This window comes from Monodelphis domestica, chromosome 3, assembly GCF_027887165.1.
Source record: "Monodelphis domestica isolate mMonDom1 chromosome 3, mMonDom1.pri, whole genome shotgun sequence".
Taxonomy (NCBI): Eukaryota; Metazoa; Chordata; class Mammalia; order Didelphimorphia; family Didelphidae; genus Monodelphis; species Monodelphis domestica.
Window position 1 is genome coordinate 69,009,774 of NC_077229.1, and position 16,007 is coordinate 69,025,780.

The 16,007-nt window shown below is 40.2% G+C and overlaps 1 protein-coding gene across 1 annotated transcript in view; it reads right to left on the bottom strand.

Moving 5' to 3' along the window:
• LOC130457898 (mucin-16-like) overlaps positions 1-16,007 on the bottom strand; it is a 78,291-nt gene that overhangs the window by 2,186 nt on the left and 60,098 nt on the right. Inside the window, exons 7-11 of the mRNA XM_056820614.1 lie at positions 15,207-15,334; positions 15,046-15,092; positions 13,360-13,532; positions 12,596-12,628; positions 678-1,349 (exon numbers count right to left, since the gene is read on the bottom strand). Coding sequence (XP_056676592.1) covers positions 678-1,349; positions 12,596-12,628; positions 13,360-13,532; positions 15,046-15,092; positions 15,207-15,334 — 1,053 coding nt within the window. The remainder of the gene's footprint in view (positions 1-677; positions 1,350-12,595; positions 12,629-13,359; positions 13,533-15,045; positions 15,093-15,206; positions 15,335-16,007) is intronic.

The following is a 16,007-nucleotide window of genomic DNA, read 5'->3' on the forward strand; positions in this document are numbered from 1 at the left end:
TCCACTGGCATAGAACTTCCTCTTCCCATACCATGTCTGCTTAAAGAGTATTCACTGTAGTCCAGTAGAAAGAATTTTAGACAAAAGTCAAAAGACCTACAACTTGAATCCTGGCTTGAACACCTTCTGAGTCTTTTTGGTAGGACCTCCAAATGGGTCTCTCTTAGTACTACCCTACTAATCTTGTAGGACTTATATGTGTTAGCTGTATACTAGGCATGCTAAATGTTAGCTATTATTCATCTGCCCAGGGCAGGTATGAATGAGTTGATAACTCTAGCCCTGGGCATGTTCTCAATCCTATCTACAAAGTACCAGGAGGTGTTTTGTCCACAACTGCCAATGGGTGTGTAGTCACAATTCCAAACAAAGGCTTATCTTCTCCATCCTGCAAAAGCTCCATCCTTATTATCTGTCTTTCCTGATCAATCTTCCCCATATGGGTAGAAAATATCAGATCTAAGATTTGAACCCAGGTCCTCTGACATGAATGCCTGCTCTTACTACTGCATCACACACCCTTCATGAGTCATTAAGGGAAAAAGGACAAGGTTGACCTCCTCCTTGGACATGTCAGACTCAGAAACCATAACTGTGGTGACTGTTTCACTCTCTATTTTTCACTAAAATATAACCCCATGTTCCAGCAGGGAAGATAATGAAGGAACTATTCTTACCAGTGTGTGCAATAGTGGTCATGGTGGTCTGGGTGGATACTTTATCTGTGGGAATGAGTGGGACAGCTGAGCTGGTGGGCAAATCACTTGTGGACAGAACCACAGCCTCAGCTCCTCTGCTGATGTCCATTGTGGTTGGAGTCTTGGTCAGGGCCAGCCATACCCTTGCAGTAGCCATGGCTGTGGTCTCTGAAGCAGATGTGTCCAGAGAGGTCTTTGGCTTTCGTTCTTCTCTACTGACCCGGCAAAGAGTTGTGGCTGATTGTAGGCTGATTGTAGAGCACATTGTAGACTGTGCTGGGGGCACATTGGTGCAGGGAAAGACTGTGGTTGATGTTGTCGTGTCAAGACTAGTGAGGTGTGAAGGGACACCTATGGGGCTCCCTCCTCCTGTCCCAGCCCCAAGTGGGGTACAGATTTCGGCAATGAGCGTAGTTTCAGATGGGCTGGTCGCCACTCCAGACCAGGCAAATGGTGCTACCATGAGCTCTGGCAAGGCAGAGGAAGCAGGCACAGTGATTTTTTCCAAGTCAATAGCACAGGCAGTGGTCGGGGCTGCTGTTGTTGCCAGAACAGAGTGTGTTCTTACTGCAGGGCTGGAAATTGTAATGATTATGGTCTGTGATTCTCCAGCTGTGGTCATCATTCTGCCCTCGCTTGCTCTACTGGGCCCTGTGATCAGAAGGGTGGATAAGTGAGTTACAGCATGTTTTGGACTATGGCCCATTTTCCATTAGCCTCGCAATGAAAGGTTTCATCCTTGCCTTCTGTACTTCAGGAATGAGGGCGGAATCAGTCCAATTTACTCTTAATTGATATATCCTTCTAAGGAAGAAGTCTTATTTTGCTTGTGACTTTCCTCCCCAACTAGACCCTCCCTTCTATCATTTTGAAGTCTCTCCATCTCTTTTGTCTATCTCCCCCCATTTCCCTGCTGTGTTGAATGCAAGTGCAAAATTCTGTGCAGGAGGAGCAAAAGAAGTTATATATGTGACTATGTATTTAACTGTCCTTTGTCCATTCATATAAGAATGACTTTCATGTGAGGTCTGCTCCTCCAGCTCCTTCCTCCATATTTGTATATTCTTCTTCAAGAGTACTCCAACTATTAGTTTTTTAAACCCTTACATTCCATCTAGGAGTCAATACTGCTTATTGCCTCCAAAGCAGAAGAGTGGTAAGGGCTAGGCAATGGGGGTTAAGTGACTTGCCCAGGGTCACACAGCTGGGAAGTGACTGAGGCCAGATTGGAAACTAGTACCTCCCTTCTCTAGGCCTGACTCTCTGAGCCACCCAGCTGCCCCCAAGAGTACTCCAATTATGAGAAATTCTAAGTTCTACGTACTTATTCCCTATTTAATCACCAACATATTCCTTTTCCCCCCTCCCTTTTCTCAAGCAACAGGAAAGTGGAAGGGTTTAAACAGTTATAAAGTTGTTAAATTTTCATGGGGGAGAAAAGAATCCTTCAAAACCCTAATTCTTTGAAGGCTCAATGAAGTTTAATGCATATTGTATGCAAAAGGAATACAAAGAAACTGGATTTAGCATTCAAGGCCCAATGTAATTCAATTTAGTTCAATACACATTAATTAAGACATTGTGCTAAACTTCAGAAAGTCTGAATCTAATCTGCCTTATCTCATATAACTCTCTTCCATATACTTTCTGATAACTGGATTCCTATTCACACTTCATAACTATCCAGATTTTTCTTGTCTCTGTGTCTTTGCTCACACTATTTTCTATTCATGGAATGACTCATTTCCACCCTCCACTATGAAATGATTATGTTCAACCCATTTTTTAAAATCTCTGTTTTAATGCCATCTCCTCTGTGAAGTCATTCTTGCTGTTTTCTCAACAATTTGGAATTGATTCCAGAGATTAATTTAAATGCAAATTCTATCAGATACTCAAAGAAAAAACAATGCCAATATTACATGAGCAATATCAAAAATAAGTAATCCTATTAAAATTATTGCTATTACATAGTCTTCATACCTACACCAGGGAAAGACAAAGGAATGAAAAGAAAATTTAAGACTACCCTATCCCTAATGAATACAAATGCAACATTATTGAGTGAAACATTACCAAAAGAAAACAACATACATTCAAATGTTTCAAAGAGTTTCCAGGGGGGACTTCCGGGTAATCATGGCTGCAATCTAGACGCCACACGCTTCCTCTCCCCGGCCCTGAACGAAATAGACTACATCAAAGGAGCATAAAATCACCTTTGGAGGAACAGAAGGACTCCCCAGTACCCCACAGAGGCAAAGGTACGTGGGGCTTGAACATTTCCACACTAAAATAAGAAGGAAAAGCTTGCACAGAAAAGTGAACTGAGTCGCCCTTCCCCCACCCCACCTCCCCCACTAAACCAGAATGAGCTACCTGAGCTCTCACCGTGACAGCAAGTGAGTGGGGAGCGTCTCTGTCTGGGGGGGCACTCCAGGGTCCTTGGGATCTGGGGACTGCCAGGAAAAAACGTCTCAGGGAGCTTTCACTGGAGAATCCAGCGGAACTGTACTTGGGGCGGGCTGCGCATAACAACGCGGACCACGCGCTGATTATCTGGGCGGAGCTGAATACCTGGGCAGTGTGCTGTAATCAGGGACCCAGCGCTCTAACAAACCTTGGAGGCTGGGAAGAACTAGTCTGAAGCAACCTAAATTCACAGAAAAACCGCTCATATAACCCAGGCCCCAGACCAAAAAGGAAAGGGGAATAAAACCACCAAAAGGATGGCGCACATGGCCCAAAATCAAGCCTCCAGGAAGAAAGGGAAAAAAGTGACTATTGAAAACTTTTATGGTGGGAGTACCCAAGGAAAAGAGGAGAATGAGGAGGAAATCCAAAAAAATTCAGAACACGCCTCCCAAAATGGAAACTATCAACAAGCTCTGGAAGATCTCAAACTGGAACTTATCTAAAAGATGGAAACCTGGAAAGAAAAATGGGAGAAAGAGATCAGCTGTCTGACAGATAAGAATGCTCAATTGGAAAAAGAACTCGAAGCATCCAATAGAAGGGCAGACAAGGCTGAAAAGCAAAACCAGTCCCTAATGACCAGAATTAAACACCTCGAAGAAAGTGAGATGATAAAACAGCAGGAATCAATAAAGCAAACCCAAATAATTAATGAATTGGAAGAAAACATAAAATATCTCACTGAGAAGGTCACAGACCTGGAGAACAGAGGAAGACGAAAAAATCTCCGTATTATCGGTCTCCCAGAAAAACCAGACGTAAACAACAAATTGGATATTATTCTACAGGAGATTATAAAAGAAAATTGCCCCCATGTTCTGGAGCAAGGGGGCAAAATAGAAATAGAAAGGATTCATAGAACACCTTCTATACTAAATCCCCAAAAGACAACGCCTAGGAATGTAATTGCCAAATTCAAGAGCTTCCAAGTAAAGGAGAAAATCCTACAAGAAGCCAAGAAGAAGAGCTTCAGATATAAAGGGGCTCCCATAAGGATCACACACGACTTAGCGGCTAACACACTAAGAGACCGCAAAGCATGGAACACGATATTTAGAAAGGCAAGAGAGCTGGGTCTCCAACCATGAATCAACTACCCAGCAAAACTGACTATATACTTCCAGGGGGAAGTATGGGCATTCAACAAAATAGAAGATTTCCAAGCATTTGCTAAGAAAAGACCAGAGCTCTGTGGAAAGTTCGATATCCAAGCACAGAAAGCAAGAGAAACATGAAAAGGTAAATATGAAAGAAAGGGAAAAGGAGATAAATCTTATCTTTTTCTTTAAGTCAAACTCTCTTAAATAAGGACTACATTTACATCAAATTATATATATTAATATGTGGGGAAAATATTTTGTGTAACTCTCATAAATTGTATCATCGTAAGAGTAGTTAGAAGAAACATGCATAGGGAAAGATTGGGGCATTAAGAAGATTTGGGGAAAGTTGGGGCAAAGAAAGGAAAAGGGAGGGGGGAACCGCAATAATACTAAGATTAACTTCAAGAAATAGGGGGGGGATCAATAGAATAATCTTTCCCATATAAAGATACACATGGGAAGGGGAGGGGAAGAACTCTCATATGAGAAGGAGAGCAAGAGAGCGTGAAGTGGAATTACTTAAACCTTACTCTCAGTGAAATCAAATCTGAGAGGGAAGAACATCTAGATCCAGTGGGATCCTGAATTCTATCTTATCCATTAGGGCAAGAAAGAAAGGAAAATCAAGGAGGGGGAGGGGGGAGGGAGTATAAAAAGGGAGGGAAGGAGAGGGGGGAGGGGAAGGGAGCATAAAAAGGGAGGGGCTAGAAATGGAAGCATCTCAAGGGAGGGGACTAGGAGGACTGACACTTTCTCACTGGTTCAAAAGAAGAAAGCTAAAGAAGAAAGGTCAGAACTAGGGGAAGATATCAAAATGCCAGCGAATCCACAAATAACAATCATAAATTTGAACGTGAATGGGATGAACTCACCCATAAAACGCAGACAAATAGCAGATTGGATTAGAACCCAAAACCATACCATATGTTGTCTTCAAGAAACACATATGAGACGGGTTGACACTCACAAAGTTAGAATTAAAGGTTGGAGTAAGACCTTTTGGGCCTCAACCGATAGAAAGAAGGCAGGAGTTGCAATCATGATATCTGACAAAGCCAAAGTACAAATAGACCTGATCAAAAGGGATAGGGAAGGTAAATATATTCTGCTAAAAGGAAGTATAGACAATGAGGAAATATCACTAATCAACATGTATGCACCAAATGGTATAGCATCCAAATTTTTAATAGAGAAACTAGGAGAATTGAAGGAGGAAATAGACAGTAAAACCATATTAGTGGGAGACTTGAACCAACCACTATCAAATTTAGATAAATCAAACCAAAAAATAAATAAGAAAGAGTTAAAAGAGGTGAATGAAATCTTAGAAAAATTAGAATTAATAGACATATGGAGAAAAATAAATAGGGACAAAAAAGAATACACCTTCTTTTCAGCACCACATGGCACATTCACAAAAATAGATCATACACTAGGTCATAGAAACATGGCACTTAAATACAGAAAAGCAGAAATATTAACTGCAGCCTTTTCAGATCACAAGGCAATTAAAATATTGATCAGCAAGGGTACATGGAGACCCAAATCAAAAATTAATTGGAAATTAAATAACATGATACTCCAAAATCGGATAGTTAGAGAAGAAATCATAAAAACAATTAACAATTTCGTTGAAGAAAATGACAACGGCGAAACATCCTTTCAAACCTTATGGGATACAGCCAAGGCAGTACTTAGAGGAAAATTCATATCCCTGAGTGCATATATTAACAAATTAGGGAGGACAGAGATCAAGGAATTGGAAATGCAAATCAAAAAACTTGAGAATGAACAAATTAAAAACCCCCAGAAGAAAACCATACTAGAGATCCTAGAAATTAAGGGAGAAATTAATAAAATAGAAAGTGACAGAACTATTGAGCTAATAAACAAGACTAGAAGCTGGTACTTTGAAAAAACAGACAAAATAGACAAAGTACTGGTTAATTTAATTAAAAAAAGGAAAGAAGAAAGGCAAATTAATAGCATCAAGGATGAAAAGGGGGATCTCACCTCCAATGAAGAGGAAATTAAGGCAATCATTAAAAACTACTTTGCCCAACTATATGGCAATAAATATACCAACCTAGGTGATATGGATGAATATTTACAAAAATATAAATTGCCTAGACTAACAGAAGAAGAAATAGTTTTCTTAAATAATCCCATATCAGAAAAAGAAATCCAACAGGCCATCACAGAACTTCCTAAGAAAAAATCCCCAGGGCCTGATGGATTCACCAGCGAATTCTATCAAACATTCAGAGAACAGTTAATCCCAATACTATACAAACTATTTGACATAATAAGCAAAGAGGGAGTCCTACCAAACTCCTTTTATGACACAAGCATGGTACTGATTCCAAAACCAGGCAGGCCAAAAATAGAGAAAGAAAACTATAGACCAATCTCCCTAATGAATATAGATGCAAAAATCTTAAATAGGATACTAGCAAAAAGACTCCAGCAAGTGATTAGAAGGGTCATCCACCATGATCAAGTAGGATTTATACCATGGATGCAGGGCTGGTTCAACATTAGGAAAACTATCCACATAATTGACCACATCAACAAGCAAACCAACAAGAACCACATGATTATCTCAATAGATGCAGAAATTTGATAAAATACAACACCCATTCCTACTAAAAACACTAGAAAGCATAGGAATAGAAGGGTCATTTCAGTATATATCTAAAACCATCAACAAATATCATCTGCAATGGGGATAAACTAGATTCATTCCCATTAAGATCAGGAGTGAAACAAGGATAGCCATTATCACCTCTATTATTTGACATTGTATTAGAAACACTAGCAGTAGCAATTAGAGAAGAAAAAGAAATTGAAGGCATCAAAATAGGCAAGGAGGAGACCAAATTATCGCTCTTTGCAGATGACATGATGGTCTACTTAAAGAATCCTAGAGACTCAACCAAAAAGCTAATTGAAATAATCAACAACTTTAGCAAACTTGCAGGACACAAAATAAACCCACATAAGTCATCAGCATTTCTATATAATTCCAACACAGCTCAGCAGCAAGAACTAGAAAGAGAAATCCCATTCAAAATTACCTTAGACAAAATAAAATACTTAGGAATCTATCTCCCGAGACAAACACAGGATCTATATGAACACAACTACAAAACACTTTCCACACAACTAAAACTAGACTTGAACAATTGGAAGAACATTAACTGCTCATGGGTAGGACGAGCCAATATAATAAAAATGACCATCCTACCCAAACTCATCTATCTATTTAGTGCCATACCCATGGAACTTCCAAAATTTTTTTTTGCTGATTTAGAAAAAAACATAACAAAGTTCATTTGGAAGAACAAAAGATCAAGGATATCCAGGGAATTAATGAAAAAAAATAAAAAAGGAAGGGGGTCTTGCAGTCCCAGATCTCAGACTATATTACAAAGCAGCGGTCATCAAAACAATTTGGTACTGGCTAAGAGACAGAAAGGAGGATCAGTGGAATAGACTGGGGGCAAGCAACCTCAGCAAGACAGTATATGACAAACCCAAAGATCCAAGCTTTTGGGACAAAAATCCACTATTTCATAAAAACTGTTGGGAATATTGGAGGACAGTATGGGAAAGATTAGGCTTAGATCAACACCTCACACCCTACACCAAGATAAATTCAAAATGGATGAATGACTTGAACATAAAGAAGGAAACTATAAGAAAATTAGGCGAACACAGAATAGTATACATGTCAGACCTTTGGGAAGGGAAATACTTCAAAACCAAGCAAGAATTAGAAAGAGTTACAAAATGCAAAATAAATAATCTGGATTACATCAAATTAAAAAGTTTTTGTACAAACAAAACCATTGTAACCAAAATCAGAAGGGTAGCAACAAATTGGGAAACAATCTTCATAAAAACCTCTGACAAAGGTTTAATTACTAAAATTTATAAAGAACTAAATCAATTGTACAAAAAATCAAGCCATTCTCCAATTGACAAATGGGCAAGGGACATGAACAGGCAATTCTCAGCCAAAGAAATCAAAACTATTAATAAGCACATGAAAAAGTGCTCTACATCTCTTATAGTCAGAGAGATGCAAATCAAAACAACTCTGAGGTATCATCTCACACCTAACAGATTGGCTAACATGACAGCTATGGAAAATAATGAATGCTGGAGGGGATGTGGCAAAGTGGGGACATTAATTCATTGCTGGTGGAGTTGTGAATTGATCCAACCATTCTGGAGGGCAATTTGGAACTATGTCCAAAGGGCGATAAACGACTGTCTGCCCTTTGATCCAGCCATAGCACTGCTGGGCTTGTACCCCAAAGAGATAATGGACAAAAAGACTTGTACAAAAATATTCATAGCTGCGCTCTTTGTGGTGGCCAAAAATTGGAAAATGAGGGGATGCCCTTCAATTGGGGAATGGCTGAACAAATTGTGGTATATGTTGATGATGGAATACTATTGTGCTAAAAGGAATAATAAAGTGGAGGAATTCCATGAGAACTGGAACAACCTCCAGGAAGTGATGCAGAGCGAAAGGAGCAGAACCAGGAAAACATTATACACAGAGACTGATACATTGTGGTACAATCGAAGGTGATGGACTTCTCCATTAGTATCAATGCAATTTCCCTGAACAATATGCAGGGATCTAATAAAAAAAATACTACCCACAAGCAGAGGATAAACTGTGGGAGTAAAAACACCGCTGAAAAGCAACTGCTTGACTACAGGGATGGAGGAGATAAGACTGAGGAGAGACTCTAAATGAACACTCTAATGCAAACTCCAACAACAGGGAAATGGGTTCGAGTCAAGAACACATGTGATAACCAGTGGAATCATGCGTCGGCTATGGGAGAGGGAAAGGCGGGGGGGGGGGGGGGAAGGGAGGGGAGGAAAAGAAAACGATCTTTGTTTCCAGTGAATAGTGTATGAAAACGACCAAATAAAATAATATTTAAAAAAAAAAAGAGTTTCCAGGGGGCAGCTGGGTGGCTCAGTGAATTCAGAGTCAGACCTAGAGATAGGAGGTCCTACATTCAAATCTGGCCTCAGACACTTCCCAGCTGTGTGACCCTAGGCAAGTCACTTGACCCCCATAGCTTAGCCCTTACCACTCTTCTGCCTTGGAGTCAACATTGACTCCAAGGCAGAAGGTGAGGGTTTTAAAAAAATAAAAAATTTAAAAAAGAGTTTCCACTGATACTGGAATATATTAAGTCTAGGAATGGGAGGTTGGTTCAAGAAAACTATAAAACTATAAAAATAATACCACAGATTAACAACAAAAATAAAAATCTTACAACAATATATGCAGTAAACACTTTCACAGAAAATGGCAAATATTTAACAAACATGTAATATCCTAAGGAGGAATAGATGTTTCCTTGATATGGTAAAGAGAATTTAGCTAAGACCAAGAACCAACAATATAGAGAGAGAGGAGAAACTTTAAAGGTCTGTCCAATGAAATTAGGGGTAAAATAAGGACATCTATTACCACCATTAATGTTAGAAATAATTCCAAAAATGCTGGCAAGACACAGTTCACACCATGTCTGGCATATAGTAGGTACTTGATTAATGTTTGTTGATTTATTTTTTGATTGATGAAACCAAGGTCAGAGTGAAGAACCAGCTCCTATGCCCTTCCCTGACACCCTGGCCCCTAGACTCCCTTCAGGCAAGTCACCAAACCCTGTATTCCCCTTCCCTGACCCCCTAGAGCGCCTGTAGTCAAGTTACTGAAGAACCAGTGACTATACCCTGGAATGTGCTAGGAACTGATAAGGACCCCAGCCCCAGGAGTTCCTGTTCACTCCCCCTAGCCCAGGAATTCCTCTGCACTCTCACTACCACAAAAGTGTATAATAAGCCTGCAAGTCCCAGACTCGGGGCCAGCCATTTTTAGTGTTGAGCCCCAAGCTGCAGTTTCGTTAATAAAACTCCCTTCTGTGTGTTATGTTGTTGGTTATCATTTAATGTAAACCTCAAAATTTCTCAGACTTATGAATGTTAGGGGTTTCCCCCATTGGGGAATCTTCTACTTTAAAAAATTCCCTGGCAGATAGTGAGAATTCTACTTGAATGTGAGGGCTCCTTGCCTTGGGAATATCCCTACTCCACCCTACTTAGGACTGCTTTAGGACAGAGAGCTCCTTGAGAACAATGAAAACTACTTTGATACATGCTTATGGAAGGGACAGGAAGTTCTTTGAGTCATGACTGTTTTAGAATTGATACAATGGGATACTAAGTACCTGTAAAGGTGGGGCAACTTGTAAACTACTTAAACCTAAAAGGGTGATAACTTATTCAGAGGTTGTTTCTAATGAAATTTGTCGACACAGCAGCATTTTTTTCTTGACTTACTAAAGAGATTAAAACTACTCAGCTGTGAATTCAAAATGGGCGGTCCTTTAGAAACATCTACAGTGATTGGTAGATGTAAGGACTTAGGGGAGGTGGCATAGGAGATTTTGCCTGTATAAATAAGAGCTCAGAGAAGAGCTGGATCTGATTCTGAGGGAGCTCATTTTGAGAAGACTCATTCTGAGGATCTCGATTTCTGACTCTCATTCTGAAGGAGAGCTCCTTGAGGAGCTCCTCTGAGGGGCTCTATCCCTCTGCGGTAGGAGCTCTGGAGGCTCTTGGGAGAGGCCCTTTGAAACAATCTCTGGCTGGAAGACTCTTTGAGGAAGGACGCTGGCCTGGTGTCATTAGAATTCCTTACTTAGACAGATCTTATGGCGAGTTATAAAAAACTGACTCATTTCTCTTTTAAGACTCAGGTCTAGGCCATATTGGCTTGAGGCTCTTCATACTTATTCCTTTCTTACTCTCTCTCTCTCTTTCTTTGATTACTCATTCTATTGTTAATTAAAATCTCTATAAAACCCAATTGACTTGGGTATTTGAATAATTGGGAATATTTCCGTGGCGACCACCTTATATTTGGTTTTAAACCCAAGACACTGTACTGAAACATATTTCTGTGGTCAAATTTACTCACCCTCTCTTATATCTATCACAATTTATATCTTCCACTATTTTAATCACTATAGTTTAAGACCTCAACCATTTCAAATCTCACATTAATCTTTGGAATCATAACTGGGTACTTCAAGAGCAGCCCTGGATCAATCTGCTAATTTCATGGGTCTCCCAACAGAACATTTGGGGTACAGGAGTCATGACTGGGAATGTACGCTTGAGTTTCCAGGACACTTATAATCAAGAAACAGCAAATGAACACTAAGGTAATTATTAAATCTGCCATTTGTCCAGGCTGGGCTAACATGGGATACAGTCCTTCTGACAGACTTTGAAGAACTTGAAAAATTCTAATTTCAATTGACAAATATTTAGTAGCTTTTGGTTCTGTGCTAGACAGTGTACTGGGCCCTCAACATACAAAAAAATAAAAGAAATGAAAATGAGGTCTTGCCCTCAAGGATCTTACATTCTATGAGAAGACAGAGCACCTAAGAGGAAAAATATATACATGGTTATTCTAACATCTAAGAAGGATCAGGGAAAGCTCACTGTAAGAGGTGCCACATGAACTGGGTCTTGAAGGAAGCTGAGGATTCTACAAGGCAGAGGAGGAGGGGAAGTGGGAATGTTTTTCAGGAATTTTGGAAATGCCATGCAAAGACACCAACTTAGAAGATAGAATGTCAAATTTAGGGAAAACAAGGAGGATGATGTATCTGTATTCTGGCTTTGTAGAAATATGCAAGAAAAAGCAATTACCCCATGCAATGGTGGAAAAGGGAATACCCATAGGTGGTTTTTAGATACTCTAGCCCAAGAATTCACTCTCAGCAGCAGCCTGCCTGGCCTTCCTGCTCTGCCAGTCAGTAGACTACTACCCCTCCCTTTCCTCTCTCTACCTATCCAGTGCTCTTATCTAATGGAAATGAAATATTTGAGGAATAGAAGTAGAGACCCAGATGGTTCCTACTGTTGGTTTGGAGAATGATGATGGAACAAGAGAGGTGATTGGAGAAAATGTGGTTACTGAAGTAACTGAGAATAAAATCATCATGAATTAAAGTCATCCATCATGAAGGAAATTGAAGGGTAGGGAAAACTGTTAGGTTCTCTGAGGTACTGTAGAAATAAATCTCTTTTGCTTGTTAGCCTGAATTTTGTACTCAGTCCTGAGCCATGAATATAGAAGGAAGAGAGAAAGTTTCTTCCCTGACTAATTTCATTCCCTTGTGCTTTTTCCCTCCTTCCCAAAGTCCAAGGTGAAATGGGTGATTGTTTTCCTTCTATTTAGGGAGAAATAAAAAAATGAATACTTACTGCTTATGGTCCCAGAATGTTTATCATTATAACCTGTGGAGAAAAGAGACAGACAGACAGACAGACAGACAGACAGACAGACAGACAGAGACAGAGAAAGAAATAGGAGAAGCAATTGATGAGGAGTTTGGGGGAGCACTGGGGCATCACTAGGAGTAGACGGTGCCTAGACTCAGCACCAGGTCTCACTTCATGGTCTCTCTATTTTAGTTTAGTCTTATCCTACATTTCAAGTCATTAAAACTGACAGGAAGAGTAGAAACTACAGAAATCAAATTGGCTCTGTAGAGGGGTGATGGTCTTTACCCTATTTTGTGTCACATACTCCTTGGGAAGTCTGGCAAAGACTATGGATCCTTTCTCAGAATCACATTCCAAATATATAAAACAAAAATGATACAAAGGAAACCCATTCTATCTTAAGATTATCTAATTGTTTTTAAATAACTTCATGGACTGGCAGGGATGAGGTGCAATGGATAGAAAGCCAAGACTGGAGATGAGAGGTCTTAGGTTCAAACCTGGTTTGATACTTCCCAGTGGTGTGACTTTAGGCAAATCACATAACCCCAGTTGCCTAGCACTTACTGCTCTTCTGCTTTAAAATGAAATCCAAGACAGAAGGTAATTGTTTAAATGAGTCCCTGGAACCCAGGTTGTGAATTTCTACATCACAGAAAGTGTAAATTTGGCCAATTGACCATTTCTTGAGAAGGGAAGGAGTCAGGGAAATAGAAATGCATGTCTAAAATGAGGCTGCTCACCAATGAGGAAGAGGCTGTCGCTGTTCAGGGTGTAGGGGCCGAGCCTGATGATGCCATAGGTCTGGTTGCTCAGCTCCAAGTAAACCTTCACGTGGTACAGGACAGGCCTGCTGGGGTCTTTATAATGGGCACATACAACATCCACTCCAGTGGCTTCCCCATCCTTCACAGGCCTAGGGGAAGACATTGATAGGGAGCCTGAAAACTCCTGGGAAGGATGCTTTTAGACAAGATCGAGTTAGTTACCCCAAGAATGGGTTATCAGTGCTTCCAGTAAACTCTTTTCTTTCCATAACTGTATGTTCTATGTACTAATGCTGTTTCCTTGGGAGAGTCAGTATTGTAATGTTCCAACATTGTTTTGGAACAGAGTAAGAGGAAAAGAGATTCTTCATGTCTGGGAAAAGACCAAGTAGGTGTTGGGGAAGTGGAGAGAATTAGGCAGTGTTTTATAATACTTTAAAGATAATAAAGGAAATGGCACAGTAGATGGTATGCTGGAATCTGGAATACTGAGGTTCTTCTTGTATGGTTTAGTGGGCAGAGTTGGACTTGGAATCAAGAGGTCTGTGTTTAAATCCATCTCACTAGATTCATTAGTGATGGTTCCACAAATATTTAATCTCTAGTCTTTAAAACCAGGATAAAATTAGAATCTGCCTCACAGGGTGGTTATTTAGGAAGAAATGAGATCATATGTGCATGCTTTGCAGACTTTAAAGCATTTTATATGATCTCCCAAAAGCTTTAATACCTTCAAATCACACTAAGACTTTGGGGATGCCTTGCATGAATGCCTTATTAATTGATTTGGGACTTACCCGGTCACCTAATGAAGTAAGGAATCAAAGTGTCTATTTTTATAGATGAGGAAATAAGCTCAGAGAAGTAAATGGCCTGCCCAATAGAATTAATAGCTACTATTCGGGTGGGATTTCAACCCAAACTCCCCTGACTCCAAGTCAAGACCTTACTCCACTTTATAAGAATGTTTACCAAAAATACCAGAAGAGGAAATGAATTTGAATTTCTAAAATCAGGGCTTTAATTCTTGTTTCTGTCATATCTTTGGGCCTTCAGTTTTGTTTCCCTTAAGATGAAGAAGTTGAACTTGAGTTTCTGTCCAGCTCTATTGTATCTTTCATCTATAAAAGAAAGTGGGGGAGGGGTTGGCCTTGTTGGGCTCTCGGTTCTCTTCCAATAATCATCTCCAGCTTAAGGTCAAGCAGGGGCATCTAATGTTCCTCAAGGATCTGATAGTGTAGTGGATAGAGCACCAAGCCTGGAGTCAAAAAGACCCAGGTTCAAATCTGGTCTTAGACATTTACAACTTTGTGACCCTGGACCAACCCCTTAAGTTCTGTTTGACTCATTTTCTTCAACTGTCAAATGAGCATGTTGATAAAAGGGTATGATCTGTTCCACAGGGTTGTCAGGATCAAATGAGATCATGTTTGTAAAGTGCTTAGCACAATTCCTGATACATGGTAAATGCTCATTCCTTTCCTCTTCCCTTCCAAGATATGTAGTAACATGCATGGATCAATTCCTTGGGAATCCAGCTTAGGAGGTGAAGAAGCAAAAAAGGGCAGAACCAAGCCAGCCCCAGTGGAGATAAGCAGGGACTCTGGACCTTTGGGGTACAGTCTTTCCAGGGGCTCTCACCTCAGTGAGGTCAGCACTCACCTAGTATAGCTAGAAGCCAGGCTACTGTTCTTGAACAAGCCTCTGAGCTGGAAGACAGAAGAGGGAAAGGGGTGAGTAAATAAATGCATAGAACAGAACAGGATCCCCATCCCTAAGGGCTGAGAAAGGCAACCTCTGACTAGATAGAGTGAGAGACTCACTAGGTGATGGAGGATTCTCTCTGTAGAGCTGAATTTCTCTGAGTATGGCTGTTCCATATCTTCTGTGTACAGAGTGTTGTTTATGGTGAAATTCATAGTAAAAGTTTCCAGTCTTGGTCTCCCACTTGCTATAAGGGAAGGATGAAAAAATCCACACATCTGATCTCTGGGCACACACCTTAACAAAGTAAACACCACTATCCCGTCCATGTCCTGGACCCAAACTTTAACTACTGTCCTTGACTCTTCCCTTTCTCTCACCCCTCTCTGTCAATTGCTTGCCTTGACTCAGTGATTCTATACTCATATCATCTCTCTCATCTGTCCCCTTCTCCCCACTTTATGTGGCTACCACTCTAATCCAACAACCAATACCTACTGTTGCTTGGACTCTTGTTACAACCTAACTGATCTACCAGCTTCCACACTCACCACCATTTCCCATCCACCTTCCACCCAGCTACTGAGATTAAATTGGTGCTGGACCACATTTTATTGATCTTAACTATTTAGCTACCATGCTACCTAAGTACCCCACCCTAATCCTCTTTCCCAGATCAGTGTCTAATACAGTCAGAAGCTAATCATTTGAAATGGAAAACAAAAAAAAAAAAACAAGGACTGCCAAACTGTGAATAAAGAGTTTGGAGAAAACATTCTAGGGCCACATTTTCTAAAAGGCATTTGGAGCCCTTGATGAAAAATGCTATGCACAACAAAAAAGAAATTACTGGAGTCTGGTTGCAGAGCAAATAATGCCATCTTCATTTCCTTCAAGTGTTTTTTATTCTTTATCTGACA